We start from the raw sequence: 21,970 nt of genomic DNA on the forward strand, positions 1-21,970 counted from the left end.
GTGTTCTGACCCTGAGAAATATCCTGACAACTAACGGATTCTGACAGGGAAAAAAAAAACAGCTGGTCGGCAATGAGGCGGGAAATGCAGTGCAAATGAAAACCATGTTGTGCAGCAACAAGGACGGAGTTTCAGTCACTAACCACATTTACCTCATGACATCTGATCCAGGTCCCATTCAGTCGACTTGTGATGCAGGTTATGACCATATCTGTGGTGAAATCAACAGTGCACTTCTTGGCCTTTCCCTTCACCACAGTACTAAGGATGAGATCTGGCACTGCATCCAGCAGGTTGAGGGATACCAAGTAAACAGTTGGAAGGCCATACTTGTGAAGCTTGATATCCCAGAAGAATGCCATCACAACATGCTTCAAATTATGGCTAGTGCAAGTCATGACCATAAACTTAGTGAGTTCCGCCTGTTTGGACTCTGTTTCAACCTGACTAACCTTCAATTTAGTCTGGACTTAGTTGTTTCGCTTTGCTCCATTCTTGCATATGATGGACCACTCATATTGCTTTGTTCACAATATCTCAGTTCACTTCATGTATTTGTCCTTGTCCCTGAACTTGAAATGTATAAAACTTTGCTGCCATTCACTCCTTGACTTCAATGGTTCCTTGTCCGACCCCTAAAATTCATCGAGTGCGTGCACAACTGACGGCGACCCAAAAGGCTCAACAGCGTGCCCATCGTGAAGCACTCGCTGATGATATTGACACTGCCAAGGAGTCGTACAAAGCAGAGGCTGCTGACATAGCACAAAAACATGGCCAGCGAGTCTGCATCATAAATATCTTATTGCTGATATATATTAATTGTCTTGTAGATCAGTGAAGTGGACCAGAAACCAACTGTTTCTTCGCAGTCGCATGCTGCAGAAGACCAGAGGTGTTAACTCCTGGAACGCATTTGTCAAAGCCCGACTCAAGGATGAAAATGAAGGTCAGTGTAATAATTTAATTTGCAAAGTAACACTGGTGCTCACGAATCTTTCATTAGGCTTAGGCAGAGGTGATCGCACAAAACTTACAGCCTTCATCGCAGAAAACAAGGCCACATTACTCCAAGATTATTGCAAGCTAACCTTTGCTGAAAAGCAAGCTTACAATGTCTGTGTTCTCAAGGATCGCCAAGAAAAGAACTGTACTGCACATTCAAACCCAAAGGCTGTCAAACATGATGTGAATGCAGCATTCACATTCATGGATTGTGAGGTATGTCGAAGTATCTTGCACCCTCTGTGGCATCTCTCATCTATTCATTTGCCCTTGTGGCATCTCTCATCTATTCATTTGTCCCTGTCACTTCTCTTGTGCCCTCTGTGGCATCTCTCATTTATTCATTTTCCCCTGTCACTCCTCTTGTGCCCTCTGCAGCATCTCTTGTTTATTCATTTGCCCTTGTGGCATCTCTTGTCTATTTGTTTGCCCTCTGTCTACTCATTTGTCTCCGCCATCTTTGGCACCTCTTCATTTATTTATTTACCATCTGAGACACCACCACTAATACAACTGAAATTTATCCTCAGTGGATGGCGCTCCATGCATGCACTGGTCTGGAGGGGTTTTATGTGGCAGTATGCGGTGGAATTGAAGATCTTGCAGAACCAAAGATTTTTTTTACAGAGAAATCTCAAAAATTTGTTTGGGACGTCCTAGGCATTGAGCCACAGCATCTTGGACTGAAGCTGGAAGCATTCATGATTAGCAAGCTTGGTATGTTATCTTTGTCCTCATCTTGTAGCCTACTGATTGTCTCAAAGATGAACATGTAACACTTAACCGTCAACAGCCACTCAACAAACTTATTAGTGAATGCCGTGAGCTTATCCAAGATAACCTTGGTATGTGCTTCATGGTGTCCCCTTGTGCTGTCACTAACATAATTCATCGAAGAATTTATCTTAATGGAGAAGAACATGTCAGGCAAAGTCAAAATGAATTATACAAACTACGAGCACGCTATAGTAGAACGTCATGGTGTTGAGCTAACTAAGTGGCCCTTGCCGGGGGGGTGAAAAATCCCTCAAAGGTTGGTGGAAGAGCACAGGTTCAGGTTTTGTTAAATGCTCTCAAGTCTGATTCGTGCAAGTGGGTCTCTCTCTCAGACGAGGAGCTTGTCAAGAGGATGAAGGATAACTGGGATCGGCATGCATGTGGGGAACAAGTTTACATGCAAAGGAAAGCCAGGGCTCATGTTTCACAACCCAAGAGTAAAGCCACTGTCAACACTGATGACGAGTTGAGCTCAAGCTCAGACTCAGATTCAGATTCAGACTAGTACTATGCACCTTCTAGACACATTGATAGGATGGTAATGATAACACTGAGCGCAATAATCATCAGTGTCAAGCTCATTTGATTGACAAAAAGGTTCACATCACATTAGGAAGAACATGATCATGGTAGCGCAGTGATCATGGTAGTGTGGTGATCATGGTAGCGCAGTGATCATGGTAGCGCGGGACCTGGGCAAGGACATGTCGCATGGAGGGTAAAAGCAAGCGCCAGCAAAGACTGATCAACATGAGGTTGGAGCAATCAAAAGGAGCAGGTAGAGCTGGGCCAGGAATGACTGCAGTAGCGAGCACATTGTCAAGAATGATGCAGGGCATGAAAGAGAGAGGCATTGAAGGTGTTAGAGGCATCAGGAGGCATAAGGACAGCAACATACCTTGTAGCTCCTGGCAGTGGCAAGAGATTATCCAGGGCAATGAGAGAAGGAAAAGAGCATCATAGAATGCAAGGGTGTTGACAAGCTAAAACCAAAAGAACAGCTAGAGTTGGGAGAGGAATGAGCGGGATAGCGAGCACATCGTCAAGGACAATGTGAAGATGAAAGAGAGAGGCATGGGAACCATCAGAAGGCATAGCAGCAGTGTTGTAAGGGAGATATCCAGGGAGATGACAAATCAATAGCCCTGATATGTTATTTATATTATATATGTTATTTACCCACCCTCTTAATATTCCTGAAGTCACTGCTGATTGTTGCAGCTATCGCTGAAGTACTGCAGCGTAGGTTTGCCCCCCTCGTTAGTAACAAATATGTTATACTATGTATGTTACTAACAAGTGTGGGAATAGGTGTCACTCAGGTGGCGGTGACCGCTGGCTTTCGCGTGACTCTTGCAAATAGCGCATACACGCCAAGACGAACTAAAGTATTAATACATTGACGCAGGAGTTCATCTTGCGTTGGGACAGCTCGGACTATGCTTAGATCCCTTGCATGCTCCGGGTGGGAAATATAGGGCCGTGTCGTCATAGCTGGAGCTCCGTGGATCACAGGTGCCAAACATGCGTCTGTTCCAGCTGCCGAGCTCAAAAAAAAAGTCAGCTTCAACTGAAAGGAAAATAAGTGTCTGAAAGCGTACCTTCAAGTTTGATTGCTCAGAGTCTTAACAATCATGAGAACTAGTAAGACTAAATCAGCGAGACAATCGTAATGAAATCAAGACTCACAGATTCAGACAATGAACCAAAACGAGTGTGTCAGTCCATAGGCACTGGTACTTTGACATCCAAACTTGCTGGGTACATAACACTAGCTCCGTAACGTCCGGGAGAACATTCTGGTAGGAGGACGCCTAAGAGCAGGAGGTGGGTGCGTTTGAGAGCCCACGCAATTCGTTCTCACAGTCGAAGAATACACAAAGTCCCAGTGCTGTGCTGTGTGTCAGCCATATTACTTCCTGATATGTACAAGAAGTGATCCTATTGTCAGATCCCATCGCTACCTGCTGATCGGATCCAGGAGAATGAGGAGCCGGGGCAATGGCAGGGCGTAAACAAAGGTGACCTTGCCAAATATCCATATGGAGCATTCAACCTCCCGTAGAACAGTGATTTATAAGCATGGGAAGCCCGCAGCGTGTAGATAACCTTAGGCACACTTTGTGCGTGAATAGTTTGTAAAGCGATAACATGTTACTGTACTTATAACTCGGATATGGTGCGAGGTATGAACCAATATAGCCTTAGTACTAGTGCAACACCAGAATTGGTAAGATCTGTGAATGTTATCAGCAAATCTTGTGAGATGAGAGATAGGGCGTTGTGCACGAAATTGAAGGCATCTCCGGTCGTGACGGCAGAGTCGCTGCACTTTACTCCATGGCCGCAGGCTGCCTCCTGCAATTTACGCTGATAGTGGTGGGTAGAATGCTAATGACCCTCTGGTGCTTACATACCTCCAATCGAACGGCAAGTGCTATGAAAATCGCAACTCTTTCATTCCGAAATGTCTTTGACCACATTCTCAACTCCTCTGGTGCGTTAGGTATTGATATGATAACTAGACTGTTGCTGACTCATAGCACAAGATATCCTCCCAACAACATCATCTAAGTATCAGCTTGACCTTACAACGATCTGCTGTCGTATATATACATGCCTCCGGAATGACATTCGCGGACTCTGAAGTGCAGTAGGTTAAGACCACTTTGTGCTGGAGTAAGTAGGTCCCAGCGCCAAACCAAACTCTGGATCGCCTTATAAACACACGTACCGTGATTGAATCGGGGGCATCATCCAGCGCCAAACCAAATTTTGGATCGCCTTAACACGCGTACTGGGATTGAATGAGGGGCATCAGCCGCCGTTCCCCGCTATGCATTCATGTACATGTTCGACTGAGAATTCTATTTGCCATAATTATTTGGGTAATCACTGGGATAACATCGCCACATTGATGGAAGGTAACTTTTAAGGAATCATCCAAATGCTGCAGGCTACCCGCTATACCGGTTATACACGTTTATGAGTGTATCGAAACACAGCCTCAACGATGCGATAACTGCCAATGGCAGGTAGAATGCCAATGTCTGATGCTTAAATATAAATACCTGCGACAACTGCTACAAAAATAACGACTCTTGCATTCCAAAGTTTCTTTGACCACATTCTCAATTCCTCTGGTATGTCGGGTATCCATATGATAACTGGACTGTTGCTGACCCATAGCACAAGATATCCTCTCAACAACCTCATCTATCAGCTTGACCTTACAACGATCTGCTGTCGTATATATACATGCCTCATGATACCTTAAACGTGGATCCAGAGGTCTTCTTTCGAGTGGAAAGAAGCGGTCAACCACTCGTCGTATACGAGTGTAAATTAGAGGGAGTCCCCTGTGGAATGTTCGTGGAGGGAACTACCAGCGCAGTGTCCGCCCACCTGCGAGGACATGGCATCACCGGCCCGGACAGCATCATCACAAATTGTCCGTGGGCTGGTTGCTCCAAGGCACTCAAGAGGGGAGGGATGACAAGACACATCCTTACTCACCTCGGTGTCAAGGTGTGCTGCTCCGTGTGCGGAGTAGTCAAATGCCGCCTTGACATCCTTCGTGCGCATATCAGATCGTCGGACGCATGCCATTTCGCATGTGTTGATACTGTCTATGGACCAGAGGGTCGTTTTATTGTCCCTACAGGTTGGACCGCTGCCCATCAGGTCTAATGATTTATGTTGAAGTTTTCTGACGGACACTGTTTTGTACTAGTAAGCACTTTGTTGTACAATTATAGCGAGATGTATGATGGTGTATTATACGTACAAATAGATATCCATCACAGTTGAAAAATAGCTTTCGCAGCCGTGACGGTGAAATGTGTACGATTGTACTCTACGTTAATACTATTTCTGTTCTTGACCATTGACGTCAACGCCACGTGCCCAGGTGATTGACCAACGGAAGCGGTGCATTCTGATAGTCGATAATAACTCGAATCCGGCGTAGTGACAAAACTTTTCGCTACGACAAGTTCGTGAGATTCCCGACCACAAAGCGCTGCGTTCCATCAAACGCTTGCACAAAATGCACTCGGCAATTAATTCTTGATTGATAACGCAATACATGGCAAGCCTCCTGATTGAGCAATCATTAATGTCAGAACGAGTCGTTCAAGATAAGTAGACGTAAGTTTCGCTCAGCCTGGTTAGTGAAGCTTCCACAAGCCTGCCAACATTCCAATGGCCGCATATGCTGAATCGCTATGCGCAAGATTGTTGTGCCTGACCTTTCTTGCAATCGCAATTTGAGACTTGCCACTCTTCATGGAAGCGAAAGTTGATAGTGTAGAACGAACTAGTAGAGCGATATCAAATGCGGGACGGATACAGGCAGACAGTCGAGGATGAAATGAACCTTGAACTTGGTTTTCTGTCTGAAATAGTGAACGCGGAAACCATGTCTTGCTTTCTTCAAGATAGGGAAGTAACAACTGAAACAAGGGACCACGACTTGCACACCTTCGAAATGGTTTCCGTTGACAGCTGAACCATGACCAATGACTACCGTTTTCAGCCTGGTTGGAAGAGTTTGCCGCACCGGTCCCTGAAGGACTATCATAATCCCTGTGAGGGCTACTATCTCTAGGAGGACTCCTGGAGTAGCTCCCGCGCTCCTGTAATCAGGTGAGTAACGACGAGGACTGCGATGATCGCGCCAATCATGGCTGTCACGACCGTAGGGGTCCCTATCCTTATCGCGTTCGGAACGACGGTAATCGCAGTCACCATATGAGTCACGGTAGTAAGAGTCGTGACCTGAGCCTGAATAGGTGTCCCCAATCGAGCAACGATGTCCCATATATTTGCCAGGGATTGGTGCGGCGATCTGTCAGTGACAGAATAGTCAACCCGAGTGCGACGCCCGTTCGGTTCCTATGAAGGAGATCAGCAAGGATATCATACACATGAAGGGAAAACGTACGACTCCATTAAGTTGCTGAATGCAGCGAGTAGCCTCTTCAGCACTGGTTTCTCAGATAAAGCCGAAATTATCGTACCCTCTGGTCGTAAACAATTGTGATTTTTCGACTCTTCCAAAGCGAGGGAACTCGTCCAAATCCCGCTCTTGTGTCCTAATACTTAATCCGAAGACCCCAAAACTTGAGGATTGGGAACCTTCCTTGCCCCATAAGCGCTTCGCAAACCATGAGAAGAACATGTGGAGCATACAATTGGAGCATGTTGGCTTCTCAGGAGGTGGAGACCTGCGCTTTTGAGAAGGACTAGACGGTAGCCGGTACTGCAGGCTCTAGAACTTCTCGGACGAGAATGATCGCATGGTGGGGCGGCGTCCCGGTCTCTGGTTTCTGATGAGCAGTAGCGGGTGCTGGTGCATTGTATGCATCAGAGTAAGGGTCAACTGAAAAAGCAGTTGGTTCTCCGTATCGACCCTAAGAGAAGGGTAAAGTTAGAAAGAGTCGCTCTGGGCACCGGAAATGTGACGCACCAGATTCGACAACATCTATATCATTACAAGAGGTCTGGGAGAAGTGCGTGATAAGTTGCGCGTACGAAGAAGCGGGAGACAAAGGAGTGTTTTGACGATGAAAAGGAGCTTAAAGAACAAGAAAGTAAGTATTAAGATGACGGGGGAAGGGAGAAGCTTGTGCCCTGCGCATGCACTGCATGATCGTGTTCAAGAGATAAGAGAAAACGAGGCATTTGTTGAGTACAAGGTATTAAGTATCACAAAAGGAAATAAAGTATCCGTGTCTCGGATGCGACTCTTTGACACGCGGACTGCGTGTGCATTCGTTTGAAGCGCTAGTTGAGGCGTAGTGCAGGGTCCTTACAGTATCCGATACTATACCTCACGGCTGAGTCGTCACCCCCACAAGTCGTCACGACCTAAATATCTCACTCAATTCTTACTTCCACACACAATTTACAACTTAAATCAATGTTTCTATCATGCACCTTTCATTGCGAGGTTGAACGACCAATTTTTGTTAAGAAATGGTGAAGTTCATTGAAAGCCGTCAAAGTCACGCTGGTGACAGCCAGCCGAGCGCTGCCATAGCGGAGTTCTAAACAAATACTACCACTGGCTGTGACGACTTGTCAGCGAGTCGACACATTCGGACATGGCTCTACGAAATAGCCGCCCAAAAGGCAAATCACGAGAGTCGCGTGATCCCACATATGAGCAGAATGGTTCTAACTTAAATAGTCCTGATCTATGCCATGAAATACCTTACAATCCTCCTGTACATCCAACTCGCAGCAACATACCAGCAGCAATTTTCCGGACATTTTACATCACACCAGCATCAAGTTCATGTGCCTCATCATCACGGACCACATAGTTCTCATTCTCATGTAGTATATCCTGCACCATACAGCCATTATAATTACAACCACATCCCATACTATATTCCACATCACACCAACCAATCATAATCATTATTTTTGACCTGTAACTGTCAGACCGTGAATTTCTTAGGCATTGCCGAGCGGATTCTGAAAGCGGCAGCGGTGACCTGCTGTGACAAAAGCGTGACCTGACGACTTGTGGGGGTGACGACTCAGCCGTGAGGGACTCGGAGCAGAGGCCATCAGAGAACTGGTGAGAAGAAGATATTGTCATATATCGTTATATATCGTAATATATAGGAAAGGATTTCGTCACATTGGAATATAAAGCAATATATGACCATGTAAATGCACCGCAATCAGCATAATGGCTAGCAAGAACTCACCGGTTCACTGATGGAGGAGGCTGCAGGGAGCATATCAGCTCGGCCAGCCAACACGGTCCCCCTGCAGTCATTTGCAGTGCCAACCTGATCACTGATAAACTAACATATATATAGGCGTCTGATCCAGTTCATTTTAGCACACTCAATAGGCAGGGCTGATAAGGGAAAGGGGCACGATCATACAAGACCATTGATCGACAGCCAAGAAACGACCATGACGGTTGCCCGTTTTCCTCCGAGAAGCAGAAATGACCTCGCATTCAGATATCTGCATGGTTGCATCAAGGCCACGATCACACTGCTCATATATGCGGCACAAAGAAGTAATACAACTGCAAATTTCAAACTCCTTGCTTCCCCTGCTAATTCTCGACCAGCCTGGCTATGCCCTCCGAGCATTTCTGCCACAACACTGTCCGATACGATCAGTTGAGCACTTCCGCGTGACCCTCCTGCATCGGACATGCCCAACTTTAGTCGTAGACTTGTGCTACCACGCCTCGAGGCTGAAGCCACTGGATTCGACCGAGGCCACTCCGAGGTGAGTACAATGAATTTGTTCATCCACACTCACAGTTCCTAGCATACCTCACTACCCTCTCCCGCTGTTTCCCCTGCTCACATTGATCATACCTCATTCATTCGTGTTCTTTGCCTACGTGCTAGCAACCAAGTCAATCTTGCCCAATCTCTTTCTTCAAGGCCGCAAAACAACACTTCCACAAAGATGGAAATTGTCGTTTTTATGGCTTTAGTATTCGGGTGACTGGATATGTGCTTCGCCTTCTCCTTGCATGTATCATACTGACAATGTTACTCTCACTTAGCATTACCAAATGCACGTAGTGTGTCATATGCTACCTGGTTTGAAAACACCGAGAGTGTGAAACTGGACTGTGTCAGTGGAGCTGCGGATTCCCCAACTCATTACGGGGATGCCGAAGTGACCAACACGAGACGAAATTCAAAGACCGGGATTTACGATAACCTCGTGACATTGGAAAAATGAGACATGTGGGCTTAGAGCAGCCAGAGCTCACAAGGTGAAGCACGCGAATTTTCTCTTTGATACTTCCGAGCTGCCGTGCACCATGAACTTGTTGACACAGGGAATCGTATGAATTGCGCTTGCAGACCTTTGTCGTATATATGAAGTATCGGCCTGCAGCATTCAAGCATAAGACAATGAAGACGATAATACATACAAAAAAAGATTCGTACCTTTCTTCGATACAGTTTGCACCGTCCAACCTTTATTAAACAATGTCAGTCAAATAGTAACGTGATTCTTGAAAGATACCCCCTAAAGGTGGTCTGGCTCACTGCCCTTGGGCCGCCAGGATCACAAGACACCCACTCTGCATTCCTCGCGTGTGGCAACCAATGAAACACACCAGAGCGAAAGCTGGTAGCACAGTTCGTGCCGATATAGTGAAATGAATGTCATTTAACTAATTCGTCCATCCCGTTTTGTCATTTCCGATCCGATCAACTGACGCTCAGCGCTAGGGGGAATTCTAGTCACCGGCCTTGTAGGACATTCTATTGCATGCTTATGGAGGATGTCAGTGTCATGGATTTCCAGAACTCAGGAGCAAGAAGATCTGTTAAATCAGTGGAACGAGTGCGTCATCTTGCTCCCCTTTTCACACCATACCAATACTTATGTAGCAAAATCTACGCTGACTTCGCAGACCTTGAGGAGAAGCACGACGGGGAACTGAGTATGGCTGCCAGTGCTATCGCATCACGACCAAAGCCCGTGCCAATGGCAAGTGAATTGCGCGAACGATAAAATATGTACCGGGATTCCATCGATCGCATGTCTGTATAACTATTACACGTGTTGTGTGACATTGCAACCGTGTCATAACATACGTTGACCAAAGATATACTGGCAAATACTATTGCTCAGAGTCATGGGCGATTGTGACGATGACTAGTGCTTGGCCAAATCCGGAGTTTTCTCTGGAGCCTGCCTCAAGCTCAGCCTCAAGGCCTCACCAACAGTCTAATTTCCGTGGCTTGAACTTCTTAAGGCGCAGCAAAATTTTACAGCCGATCGGCACCGGTGTTCATAGTGCCTTCATTGGCAGGGAGAACGCCAACTATCTTACTGAGTCTCGTAAAAATTATTCTACCATTATATAGAAGGGTAAGTGTGTCAAGGCCCTCAAACGACCGGATCTCTACTTGTTATTTCTAGGAACTTCTTTGATCACACTGGTGCGTTCAAGCTGGGTGCCTGTGGCAAAGAATAACTGGACATTGCTGATACGCAATACAGCACATCCTTCTATCAGTCTAACAAACCTCGTATATCAGTTTGCTCTCGACCATCACCGTCCCGTACAACATGCCTTTCGATATCTTTCCCGTGTACCAAGAGACCTTTTTTCAAGTGCAACCTGGCGACCAACCACTTGTCGCATACGAATGTAAATTACAACAAGTCGGCTGCGGAATGTTTGTGGAGGGAACAACCAGCGCAATATCCGCCCACCTGCGAGGACACGGCATCACCGGTCCAGACACCGCCAGTACAAGATGCACGTGGGGTGACTGCTCGAAGACACTCAAGAGGGGATGCATGACAAGACACATCCTTACTCACCTCGGCATCAAGGTGCGCTGCTCTGTGTGCGGAGTCGTGAAGTGCCGTCACGACCTCCTTCGTGCACACACCAAATCCTCAGAGCAGTGCCGTTTCGCATTTGTCAATATCGTCCATGGGCCAGAAGGACATCTTCTTGTCCCTGAGGGCCCGGCTACCGCACACCAGGTCCAATGATTGTCGATATGTTTTGTTTGGATCTTCGTTCATTGTTCTGTAGGACAGTGACCCTATTGTCGATATGTTACCTTCACATGTTTTTTGACGGACACTTTTTTCTACTAGTTAGCACTTGTTGCATGCATACTATCATTACATGTTCTTTCACAGTTTTTTTCTGTCATAGATTCGTATATCTTCTACATGGATCTGATTAGAATGATGTGGTGTGGTGTCGGAGCAAACCTGATAAAGCTCTGGGTACACCCTGTAATGTACACAATTCGGCCACATCCAATGAGATGTTATTTTTTTTAACCGGAGAGAAAACACGTACGATGACCTCAGAACACTGTAATAGATACATACGCATGAAAATGTCAGATGAAATGACATACCGCAGCGTCGCACCGTTCCAGTACAGTAGGATCCCTACTAACAGACAGTGGGGTAACAGAAATTCGCCATAACAATTTACGTGGCTTTTGGGTGCTGCACAGACTTCGTAGCTTGCATTATTGCCAAAGAAATGGTACTTCGCAAGATAAAAAGTTGTGCTTGGTGAGGTAAAGCTTGTGTTTGCGATACACAGTTTACACTTCACGATACCGAATTTGATCGATCATCGATTATGATCCTTCTGACTCGGAGGTGCGAGGGCGACGGGCGACGGGTGACGGGTGGTGCACCGGTGAGGCCTCAGCAAGTGAGTGCCACCTGCATTTCTTTTGCTACCTCCCATGCCCGCAGACGTGCGGGACGAATCGCGCTGCGCATGATGTTGAAACTCCGACTGAAACGAATCCCAGAGTCCAGAGCCCACTTTGGCCTCAGAGTGTCGATTTCCTACATGTCCACCATCGCCTCCACTCGTAACTATACCTTCTGGAAAGAAAACTTTCTCACAACCCAACCCAAAACCGACTGAGCCTCGATTTATGCATGCATATGAGGCGAGTTCCTTGGTTTATTTTCGTCAAGTTTTTTGGACATCTCCCAGCCACCTTTAATTATTAAACGGTCGCGTATTTCTCAGCGACGATAAGCTCAAGTCTTAACATGGCAGGGGCGCCACGCGGGTGTCTGCTGGCCTTGAAGCCCCGTACATCGTCGAGTACAATGTAGTGGAGGATGCCAAGGACCAGGGAGCATCTGTGGGGGTCTGGCAGGGCGAGTTCTTTGATACATCAATATCTACTTAGAGTATAATCAGACCTGTTTTTGTTTAAACCCTGGCAGAAAACAAATGTGAGGATTCAAGAATTCTGAATTGATTTCACATCAGATTGGGCACTCGAGCAACAAACCAGGCCCTTCGAAACTCGTGAATCATGATTTGCGTTATGCTATGGAACGAGTGTCTCTTGTGATCTAATTCTGAGAAGATATTTGCTTTGCAAGTTCGAGTTATTATCTGCGCAAGGCTGCTAACTTCACCCTATCCCGGTACCTCTGGCTACAATACTTCTCCGTCCGCAGGCCTCGGAGTGGACTTCTTGTCTACAGTATCAAAGCACGTCCATCACGTCATGCTGTGTTGCTCTTGGTTCTGTCTCCTATGTACTCTTACTACCATGGCGACTTCTGCTTCATTTCACGGCGTTGTTGGTCTTCAAAGTGGAAGCATTGACAACATGTATTTGTGGCAATACGATGTATTCATCGCCACTCCAGAAAACGGAGATATTCGTGTAAATGTGTTCACATTTGACGCCAACACTGCTTCTGCTGAAGATGGAATCTATCTATTAGGTGCGCGGACAACTATCGGTCTTACTATCATTGACGATGAAGGTGTATAAATCTGCGCATTCCCGGGATAAAAGTTAAATTACTCGGGCAAATATTAGCAAGCTTTTTAGCAGGTGGGCCTATGCCTGAGAGAGATATTAACTAGCCGCTTTTTAGCTGCTCGCCGTTACCATCATCATTTCCCTAATTACTCCTGAATCTCCTCCGCAGCCTTACCCTTACCCTTACCCTTACCCTTATTCTTCCCTGCGTTATCAGGAGCCGAGCCAGGTAACACCGTGCGCAAGGAGCCTATCAGCGCTAAAGTCTATCTTGGGTTCCCACATGTCATCCAGCCAAGTACCAGCCTCTTCTTCTTCAATCTCTTCATCTCCGTTACAGCTATCGGTTGACGTTTTAACAGTCAGCTGTTCATTACATCATGTTGCTGTTGGCATTTAAAGACTCAGCGCTCATCCCTCGTGTAGGTTTGGCTATTTGAAATGACTTCCAACACATGTTAGTTAACCATCATGATGTATCAGGAGAAGCTAGCCAGCCGGTCGGCTCGAGTCTCACGATGACATGCCTGACCTGATCTGCAGTGCTTGCACACACAGCACAGTCAGCCATAAAGAGTTTTTGGCATCATTAGGTTTCTGGTACGTGTTATTAGCATGTTAATAGCATATTAATAGCGTGTCATTATTTTTATCTCTTTGCCAATGATGTATATGACTTCACTACGCCTTCGTATTTTGGCTCATTCCGAGTCATCTATCCATATGGGACTTACGCCCCCTTCATGATAGCGCGAACGCCTTTCCAACGGTTATCATAGCAAGTAAAATTTTGCGCAGCACCTTTTCAGTCAAGCAGTAAAACGTATTTGATATGGATGTCTCTGCCAGCCCCTCGGCAGAATCTTGCACTCATAGCAGCGACCACAAACTTCGACGACACCACCAGCGACTTCCTCTTCCCATCACGTGTCCTCGAAGACGCTGAAACTTGTCTTCATCGTGCTTTCCTTCCCCCACTTAACGTCCATGTCGATGAATTCAACGACAAAATTCTAGACAGATTGCTGGGCGATTTTCGCGAGTATCGCAAACGGAAATCGATCACACATTCCGCTCACGAAATAGAATCTCATTTTAGTTCAGATAGTCTGAAAGAAGCCGAGCATACTCCATTGAACGCACCAGAACACACACCCTGGCAGACTCTCTTGCGATGTTGACCCACCCTGGAGTATCTCCTCATCGCCTGGATCTCAAACAGGACTGCATTTGGCATTTGCGCCATTCAACGAAACATCTCGGTACAAAAGGGAGTAGTCAGAAACGTGCGATTGTGCTGCATCGTCGGTTCGTCGAAGTCCAACTATTCTTGAATACATTCAAAAGCCACTGAATACCCCGCATCAGCTGACGCTTCTTGGACTTGAACCAAGTGGCACCTCAGCAAGGACTCCGGAAACAACAACCACCGACAACGCGCCCAACACTGCAGCCATCGTGACATCCTCATGTCACATACTTTCAAATGATGTTGGCAACAACAGCAGACGCGAGTATTGGACGTGCGTTTGACAAGGCAGCCCGAACACTTGGCCTATCCTGGGGAACCAGAGGCCCTAGTGCAGCACTCGAAGAGCTCTGCCGCATGATAAACGATGAACTGGAATCCCTACCCGACATCCAACCATTCACCATTCGATCCCGGGAAAACCTGCCTTTTCCTTTGTATCCCTACAATCTTTAGTAGACCGCCACATTTCTCTCATGGACGAACCTCTATTCCAGTTCACGTGAAATTGCCCCGGCTCGTGCATTCCAGACAGCTGCAGCCCATCAACTCCGTGCTAAGCTTACGTTGAGCCTTCGAAATCTCAAGCTGAAAGGCGTGAACGTCAGGGATGTCGCCCTTAGCGGCGGGGTCGCCAGCAACATCTTTTTACGCGAAAGGTGAGTTTCCAAAGCTCGTTTTTCTTTGTCGTGCTCAGCTTCCGTAGGCTCCGAGCAGCACTGGATGAGTACAGCGCATATCGCTCCATTCCCCCCGCTAGAATTATGCACAGGTCAGCGTTTCGATATGTCGACCGATTCACAGGGTTTTAAATTCAATATAGACAATGCAGCAATGATTGCATGGGCTTTGAGGCATTGGTCCCTCGCTGGTGACTATGATGACTATACAGTAGACCTTCGTGCCAAGTGGAGCATTGAGAATATCAGAGTATGAAGCGTCTTTCAGGTATGACTACTCGTATGCTCTTCCTCGATGTATTCGATCGTATTAGGACTCTCGCGTTAGTGGAAGAAGGTTTTTTACATTTGGGTGGCGAATAGCAAGTCCACTAGTGGTGTGCGCGAGAGTCTCGTTGATTCCAAGCGCATGAAACCGAATGACTGAGTGGTAGTTCCTTGTAGCTCTAAGTAGTATTGATATATGAAACCCACGTGTGATGGTATAATGAACAATGTAAATTCTTGTCCGCACACTGGCTGTGCGATGATCTAATGAAACTCACAAGTCCTATCTCACGAAGAGGCGGATGATACTTGATACATACATACTAGTACTGATACATCACGCTGATGAGTAGGAATCCATCTCTACCGTCACCTCAATGGGCCGATGTGGCTAAAGCGTGACAATCAGTACTCTTCCATGGCCAGTGACGCAGCTACTAACTATAGCAGATTGGGTAAGATGCATCACATCATCGCCGGGATGTTTAAACATGTTTTTCCGGGATCCCTGGAATTCCTCGTCTTGGGACGCCATAACGTTCAGCTCTGGACGGTAGATGCCATGGCGCATATGGACATCAGAAGAATGGTTAATTTCTGTGGTGGGCTGTAAGTAGTACCGCGCGTTCAGGAGTGCGAAGAATGAGTTGACGTATACTGAAAAGGAACCGGTGGTCAGTGCGACATTCTGAGAATGCTTTGGATCGTACATTTAGCCACTAAAAATTCAACACTGAGGAAGATGAAGTTGTGCGGCATGACTGCGCACTGTAGGGATCTCAGAGACGAGATGGGTAGTACAATCATTAGAAACTTACTGTAATCATAACTGTCATTGAACACACGCTACATGAAATATGAGTCAAGATGTGGACTAGTCTGGAAGGAGGAATACCTTGTCAGACAGCCGGTGTTGACAATGTAAGCCATGAGCCTTGTTATCATGGAATCGGTGCTAAGTATTCCATGTTTGTATATCAGATCCCTTGGTGTAAATAGACTGTTCATTACCTAGAGAATCCAGTACGTGAAGTGGCGAGGAGATAGCATAGCGATGATGCGATAATGAAATCGACGAAAGTGATCGCGCCCAAAGCCATATATGTCGACCACTCGATTTTAACCAGATCTAAAACGCACGACACTGATAGCTACTCGCTATCAGCAATCGTATAAATAGGGAGCGCGTTGCTTCACTCACATGGCCCACATAATGACTGTCGTTGGATTACAATGATGAGCCGACTACAAATGCACCGAGTTTTTGAACTCTCACCGATGGCAACACCTGAAGAAATCTTCAAGACCGGGCGAAGAGGAATACCAAATGACAAATCTCACCTGAACCCGAAATTATGATTACGCCCTAATATTGCATCATCAGAATCAATGTCATGATACGCCACGGTGATCGTTGATCTAAACCCACCACGGCTATAGGGAGGACTCTTGATCGGCCCTTGCCGACTGATACATTGCATCAGTCGTAGAAACCCATTGGCTCGATAGGGAAGCACATACCTATCCATATGCGATGAAAATATAGACTGCGAACCAATAAAAACATCACTTGAATCCTTCAAGTTGTAGATAACAGTACACTTCTAACTTACAGATGCACCGTGTAGACGATTATAACCTGCAATGGATGCGTGAGCGGCTCGTAGTGCATAAGAAAAATCACCTACATTGATGACTATTTGAAGCTGCACGAGTCCTTCAGTACCATAGTAGAGATCGCAAGCGCCCACAAAACTCACTTTAAAGCTCCACACAAGTTCCGTGAGTGCACTGATATCCGCGTAATGGGCCACTAAGTAATAATAGATGCAGTGGACTATCAAGAATAGGTGCAGAGCATCGAGTATCCTAAAATTTGGGTTAGGGCGTAAACTCGCCGCGCTCGATAATGGCAACTGGAGAGTATACATACCAAAGCCAGGCAACCTAATGTAGCATCAACAACTGAACTGAGAAAAGGAAGCATCGACATACGGCTAGCTTAGGGAACGATATTCCTGTACCCCTGTGCGTCTGAAAGTAGAAGAAAGCTTGAATGCTACTCAGACCGAAGAGACTGTGCCATGAAATATGTTAGGACGTCAAGACTTGATGAAGCCCTAAGCTTTGCGAGTAGATAGGTTACTAACATTGCAGCAAGGATGACCCCAATAAACAGTGCCCCAAATGTGTTCCCGAGATGAAGTTGTGGGATGAGGACCTGCATTGGGGAAGACATAGATATTGACAGAGGCTTGAGCCCGTTCCAAGTAAATCAACGTTTGCGCCGTACTATATATCACGCAGCCACATGAGGACACGAGACTAGCAGATGGCATGACAGATCTAGATCTGTTATGTGGATTGTATAGCTTCTGTGCAGATAAGGTGAAACACAGCCTAGAAGGATGATGGAACACTGCTTCGGAAGCTCGTATCGAATGTCACATCTCCTCATGGTCTTCCCATCATTAATAGCTATCATCTGGGATTGCCTGCGTATATCATACATGTACGAATTCCAGGTCTATGAAAAAGAATTGGCGATAAGTAAATCGTGCTGGTACAAAGTGAGATCAGTGGCAAATTGAGCAACCCACAACACGAGATGGGTTTGTGCCGTATACCACAGCTTTTGGTGGAGCACATGATCTGATGACCTCGGCCTCCAACAATCATTCTAAAAAAAAAGGAGGTACTAATGTAACTTGAGGCCACGACCATCACTTGGTTGGCCTCAGCTGATAACGCCCAAGGCTTGTCGACGCGGTACACGGGCGCCGCATCAGTTTAAGCATCCGGACGTTAGCAACATATGATCCGAGCTCAATTGCGAGTTAAGACATTTGATGTATGTTGTATTACTGACAGTTAAAGACTTGGTTGAAGGTCTACAGTTGCGGACAGGCAAAGTCGACGCTAAATTTTTTCAGTTCACAATTACAGCCTGCCGGAATATCCCGGCACCATGCGTCCAGCGCTCAAGTCTATCTTGGGTTCCACATCAAATTCGATGTCGGCGGGTGTCGTGGAACTCTCCCACATATCACCCAACCAAGTACCAGCCTCATCTTCTTCAATCTCTTCATCTCCGTTGCGGCTATCGGTTAACATCATGTTGCTGTTTGCTCTCTTTGGCATTTGAAGACAGCGCTCATCCCTCGTGTAGGTTTGGCTATCTGAAATGACTTCCAACACATGTTAGTTAATCATGTATTAGTAGAAGCTAGCCAACCGGTCGGCTCGAATCTCACGATGATATCTCTGACCTGATCTGCAGTACCACTTGCATACATGGATATCTGAGGCACAGTCAGCCATAAAGAGTTTTTAGCATCATTAAGTTTCTGGTACGTGTTATTAACGTGTTAATAGCATGTTAATAGTGTCATTAGCTTTGTCTCTTTGCCAATGATGTATGTGACTTCACTACGCCTTCGTATTTTGGCTCGTTCCGAGTCATCTATCTGTATCATATGGGACTTACAACCCCTTCATGATGGAGCTCGCGCCTTTCCAACACTTATCATAGCAAGTAAATTTCGCGCAGTACCTTTTCAGTCAAGCGGTAAAATGTATTTGGTACGGATGTCTCTGCCAGCCCCTTGACAGAATTTTGCACTCAAGGCGGCGACCACAAACTTCGACGACACCACTGACTTCCTCTTCCCACCGCATGTTCTCGAAGACGCTCAAATCTGTCTTCATCGTGCATTCCTTCCCCTTCTCGATGTCCATGTCGATAAATTCAACGACAAAATTCTAGACAAATTGCCGGGCCATTTTCGTAAATATCGCAAAGAGATCGATCACACATTCCGTTCACAAAACGACATAGAATTTCATTTTAGTTCGGACAGTCTGAAAGAAGCCGAGCATACTCCGTTGAACGCACTAGAACACGACCCCGACTACCTTGCGATATTGTCCCATCCTGGAGTGCCTCCTCGCCGCCTAGATCTCAAACAGGACCGCATTCAGCATTTGCGCCATTCAACGAAACATCTCGACAGAAAAGGGATTGGTCAGAAACGCATGATTGCGCTCCATCGTCGGTTCGTCAAAGTCCAACTCTTGAATACATTCGAAAGCCACTGCATCCCCAGCATCAACTATGCGTCCCATCCAAACCATTCGTCGTGGACAGTAAGTCGAAGAGAGCTTCCTCGGCGATCCGCGTATGCAACTACATTTGGTGTCTGTCAAGGTTTGACGCCAGCACGAACCGTGCTCGACCTCCGGACGGACCCTTTTGCTCGCGGTCAATGGTACACAGCGTTGTCGAGGGTGAGGACGCGAAGAGACACTATCTATTGCAGAGACGAATGAAGGACAAAATTGTGGTAACATTGTATTTCTGAGTTGTTACTGTAAACACAATATATCGTCAGAGAGTCCTTGCATATGGTCAGATTGAGTGGATAATGAAAACGATGCTTTCATACTAGTTTCCCGCTGCACGTATTATTTCCGTGCACCCCTACACCTGCCTTTATGCCGCCACAATACCTAGTACTAATATCATGTACTGTCGTAGCACATCGTCTCTCGCCAGATAAATTCATGCATTCAATTGTAAGTACTGGATGATATAGTTTCATCTGTAAACTGCGTGAAAAACTTCGTCGGAGATGGTGCTCCAGCAAGCAATATATGTGATGCGCACCGACACATCATTCTCTCTGATTTTTTCCTAATTGAGGGAAAAAAATAGAACATACCTATTCTCATTGTACCGCGCCAGTGAGTTTTCACTGGATTTGAAGGTTAGCTGCCACTGCCCTGATCGTGATGGTGAAATATGTACAATCTTACTCTATGTTAACAACGTTCCTCTTCTTGACTGTTGGCATTAACGCCACATACCCTGGTGATTAACCAACGGAAGCGGTGCATTCTGATGGTCGATAATAACTCGAATCCGGCGTAGTGACAAAACTTTTCGCTACGACGAGTTCGTGAGATTCCCGACAACGAAGCGCTGCGTTCCATCAAACGCTTGCACAAAATGCACTCGGCAATTAATTCTTGATTGATAACGCAATACATGGCAAGCCTCCTGATTGAGCAATCATTAATGTCAGAGCGAGTCGTTCAAGATGAGTAGACGTAAGTTTCGCTCAGCCTGGTTTGTGAAGCTTCCACAAGCCTGTCAACATTCCCATGACTGCATATGCTATCCGTAAGATTGTTGTGCCTGACCTTGCTTGCAATCGCAATTCGGGACTTGCCACTCTTCATGGAAGCGAAAGTTGATAGTGTAGAACAAAGTAGTAGAGCGATATGAAATGCGGAACGGATACAGGCAAATAGTCGAGGATGAAATGAACTTTGAACTTGGTTTTCTGTCTGAAATAGCGAACGCGGAAACCATGTCTTGCTTTCTTCAAGATAGGGAAGTAACGAGAACATTGCCAACTTGAGGCTTGCTGGGGGATGACCGCCATGAACCTCTTCAATCACTTGTGCTTGTACGAACGAGACCTCTTGTCCATGCTTTCGCCTATCGATAATTGAAACAAGGGACCACGACTTGCACACCTTCGAAATGATTTCCGCTGACAGCTGAACCATCACCAACGACTACCGCCATTTTCAGCCTGGTTGGAAGAGTTTGCCGCACCGGTCCCTGAAGGGCCATCAAAATCCTTGCGAGGGCTACTACCCCTAGGAGGACTCCTGGAGTAGCTCCCACGCCTCCTGTAATCAGGTGAGTAACGACGAGGGCTGCGACGATCGCGCCAATCACGGCTGTCGCGACCGTAGGGGTCCCTATCCTTATCGCGATCGGAACGGCGGTAATCGCGGTCACGATATGAGTCACGGTAGGAGTCGCGGTGGTAAGAGTCACGGCCTGAGCCTGAATAGGTGTCCCTAGTCGAGCGACGATGTCCCATATATTCTCCAGGAGTTGGTGCGTGCGGTCTGTCAGTGACAGAATAGTCAACTCGAATGCGGCGTCCATTCAGTTCCTATGAAGGAGATTAACAAGGATAGCATACACATGAAGAGAAAACATACGACTCCGTTGAGTTCCTGAATGCAGCGAGTAGCTTCTTCAGTGCTGGACATTCTTATAAAGCCGAAACCACGAGAACGGTCGGACTGAAAAACACATTTTCATGGGTTAGGGTAACAAAATGCACAAGAAATCATCGTACCCTCTGGTCGTAAACAATTGTGACTTTTTCAACTCTTCCAAAGCGAGAGAACTCCTCATCCAAATCCCGCTCTTGTGTCCTAATGCTTAATCCAAATACCCCCAAAACTTGGGAGGGGTTAGGCGCCTTCTTTGCCCCATAAGCGCTTTGCAAAACATGAGGATAACATGTGGAACGTACAATTGGAGCATGTGTTGGCTTTTTAGGAGGTGGAGACCTGCGTTTTGGAGGAGGACTACGGTAACCGGTGCTGCGGGCTCCAGGACTTCTGGAACGAGAACGACCGCGTGTTGGGGCGGTGTCCCGGTCTCTGGTTTCTGATGTGGTAGTAGCAGGTGCTGGTGCATTGTACGCATCTGAGTAAGGGTCAACTGAAGGAGCAGTCGGTTCGCCGTATTGATCCTAACAGAAAAGCAAAAGTTAGAAAATGTCGTCTTTGCCACCGAAAATGTGACGCACCATGGCAGTTGAAGTTAAAGAAAAATTTGGCGTTGTTTGTCGCTTGTTTGGTCTGAAACTGCGAATTCAATTTCATCTTCCGCC

At 46.4% G+C, this 21,970-nt stretch overlaps 9 protein-coding genes across 9 annotated transcripts; 4 read left to right on the forward strand and 5 right to left on the reverse strand.

Moving 5' to 3' along the window:
• The first annotated feature begins 834 nt into the window (after positions 1 to 834).
• Positions 835 to 2,466, forward strand: BJ212DRAFT_1465896 (uncharacterized protein). Its single transcript, XM_041338970.1, has 5 exons — positions 835 to 955; positions 1,013 to 1,231; positions 1,501 to 1,722; positions 1,770 to 1,850; positions 1,903 to 2,466. Exons 1-5 carry the CDS (start codon positions 877 to 879, stop codon positions 2,022 to 2,024), a joined length of 723 nt encoding a protein of 240 aa, XP_041189816.1. The 5' UTR covers positions 835 to 876; the 3' UTR covers positions 2,025 to 2,466.
• A 2,413-nt stretch (positions 2,467 to 4,879) lies between these two features.
• On the forward strand, positions 4,880 to 5,310 carry BJ212DRAFT_1589420 (uncharacterized protein; the record flags this gene model as incomplete). The annotated part of the gene is made up of 2 exons (XM_041342460.1): positions 4,880 to 4,925; positions 4,978 to 5,310. A coding segment is annotated over exon 2 (270 nt), but the record flags the coding sequence as incomplete, so codon positions are not given.
• A 1,077-nt stretch (positions 5,311 to 6,387) lies between these two features.
• BJ212DRAFT_1483821 (uncharacterized protein) lies at positions 6,388 to 7,267 on the reverse strand (the record flags this gene model as incomplete). The annotated part of the gene is made up of 5 exons (XM_041340685.1): positions 6,388 to 6,678; positions 6,728 to 6,770; positions 6,804 to 7,015; positions 7,071 to 7,196; positions 7,253 to 7,267. The coding sequence occupies 5 exons, from the start codon at positions 7,265 to 7,267 to the stop codon at positions 6,388 to 6,390; spliced, it is 687 nt and encodes a 228-aa protein (XP_041189818.1).
• Positions 7,268 to 7,857: 590 nt separating this feature from the next.
• On the reverse strand, positions 7,858 to 8,518 carry BJ212DRAFT_557819 (uncharacterized protein). The gene has a single exon (XM_041343512.1). It carries the CDS (start codon positions 8,390 to 8,392, stop codon positions 8,060 to 8,062), a length of 333 nt encoding a protein of 110 aa, XP_041189819.1. The 5' UTR covers positions 8,393 to 8,518; the 3' UTR covers positions 7,858 to 8,059.
• A 2,342-nt stretch (positions 8,519 to 10,860) lies between these two features.
• On the forward strand, positions 10,861 to 11,295 carry BJ212DRAFT_1302061 (uncharacterized protein; the record flags this gene model as incomplete). Its single annotated transcript, XM_041333214.1, has 1 exon — positions 10,861 to 11,295. One exon carries the CDS (start codon positions 10,861 to 10,863, stop codon positions 11,293 to 11,295), a length of 435 nt encoding a protein of 144 aa, XP_041189820.1.
• Positions 11,296 to 14,181: 2,886 nt separating this feature from the next.
• On the forward strand, positions 14,182 to 15,846 carry BJ212DRAFT_1589423 (uncharacterized protein). Its single transcript, XM_041342461.1, has 5 exons — positions 14,182 to 14,756; positions 14,817 to 14,978; positions 15,026 to 15,091; positions 15,174 to 15,249; positions 15,328 to 15,846. Exons 1-5 carry the CDS (start codon positions 14,557 to 14,559, stop codon positions 15,424 to 15,426), a joined length of 603 nt encoding a protein of 200 aa, XP_041189821.1. The 5' UTR covers positions 14,182 to 14,556; the 3' UTR covers positions 15,427 to 15,846.
• On the reverse strand, positions 15,672 to 17,505 carry BJ212DRAFT_1302063 (uncharacterized protein; the record flags this gene model as incomplete). The annotated part of the gene is made up of 14 exons (XM_041333215.1): positions 15,672 to 15,707; positions 15,736 to 15,923; positions 15,977 to 16,034; positions 16,085 to 16,112; positions 16,278 to 16,395; positions 16,468 to 16,511; positions 16,608 to 16,632; positions 16,696 to 16,787; positions 16,880 to 16,905; positions 16,955 to 16,972; positions 17,027 to 17,135; positions 17,200 to 17,213; positions 17,262 to 17,343; positions 17,417 to 17,505. 14 exons carry the CDS (start codon positions 17,503 to 17,505, stop codon positions 15,672 to 15,674), a joined length of 927 nt encoding a protein of 308 aa, XP_041189822.1.
• Positions 17,506 to 18,206: 701 nt separating this feature from the next.
• BJ212DRAFT_1483826 (uncharacterized protein) lies at positions 18,207 to 19,004 on the reverse strand (the record flags this gene model as incomplete). The annotated part of the gene is made up of 3 exons (XM_041340686.1): positions 18,207 to 18,454; positions 18,502 to 18,568; positions 18,909 to 19,004. 3 exons carry the CDS (start codon positions 19,002 to 19,004, stop codon positions 18,207 to 18,209), a joined length of 411 nt encoding a protein of 136 aa, XP_041189823.1.
• A 1,573-nt stretch (positions 19,005 to 20,577) lies between these two features.
• Positions 20,578 to 21,927, reverse strand: BJ212DRAFT_558155 (uncharacterized protein). Its single transcript, XM_041343513.1, has 5 exons — positions 21,887 to 21,927; positions 21,608 to 21,829; positions 21,428 to 21,553; positions 21,288 to 21,371; positions 20,578 to 21,238 (listed from the first exon to the last, which is right to left on the reverse strand). The coding sequence occupies exons 1-5, from the start codon at positions 21,887 to 21,889 to the stop codon at positions 20,840 to 20,842; spliced, it is 834 nt and encodes a 277-aa protein (XP_041189824.1). The 5' UTR covers positions 21,890 to 21,927; the 3' UTR covers positions 20,578 to 20,839.
• Between the last annotated feature and the right edge of the window lie 43 nt (positions 21,928 to 21,970).

The sequence above is a fragment of the Suillus subaureus genome, assembly GCF_016647635.1.
Source record: "Suillus subaureus strain MN1 chromosome Unknown BJ212scaffold_30, whole genome shotgun sequence".
Lineage (NCBI taxonomy): Eukaryota > Fungi > Basidiomycota > Agaricomycetes > Boletales > Suillaceae > Suillus > Suillus subaureus.

Bases quoted from the DNA above. Each gene is read 5' to 3' on its own strand.
- BJ212DRAFT_1465896 (XM_041338970.1), top strand. From the start codon at position 877: ATGCTGCAGAAGACCAGAGGTGTTAACTCCTGGAACGCATTTGTCAAA. The intron at 956-1,012 runs GTAATAATTTAA...CATTAGGCTTAG, and splicing joins GGATGAAAATGAAGGTCAGT to GCAGAGGTGATCGCACAAAA. The intron at 1,851-1,902 runs GTATGTGCTTCA...AATTCATCGAAG, and splicing joins GCTTATCCAAGATAACCTTG to AATTTATCTTAATGGAGAAG.
- BJ212DRAFT_557819 (XM_041343512.1), bottom strand. From the start codon at position 8,392: ATGACAATATCTTCTTCTCACCAGTTCTCTGATGGCCTCTGCTCCGAG.
- BJ212DRAFT_1589423 (XM_041342461.1), top strand. From the start codon at position 14,557: ATGATGTTGGCAACAACAGCAGACGCGAGTATTGGACGTGCGTTTGAC. The intron at 15,092-15,173 runs GTCAGCGTTTCG...ATGGGCTTTGAG, and splicing joins CCCGCTAGAATTATGCACAG to GCATTGGTCCCTCGCTGGTG. The intron at 15,250-15,327 runs GTATGAAGCGTC...CTCTCGCGTTAG, and splicing joins GGAGCATTGAGAATATCAGA to TGGAAGAAGGTTTTTTACAT.
- BJ212DRAFT_558155 (XM_041343513.1), bottom strand. The intron at 21,554-21,607 runs GTACGTTCCACA...GGGGCAAAGAAG, and splicing joins AGCCAACACATGCTCCAATT to GCGCCTAACCCCTCCCAAGT. The intron at 21,372-21,427 runs GTACGATGATTT...TGTGTTTTTCAG, and splicing joins CAATTGTTTACGACCAGAGG to TCCGACCGTTCTCGTGGTTT.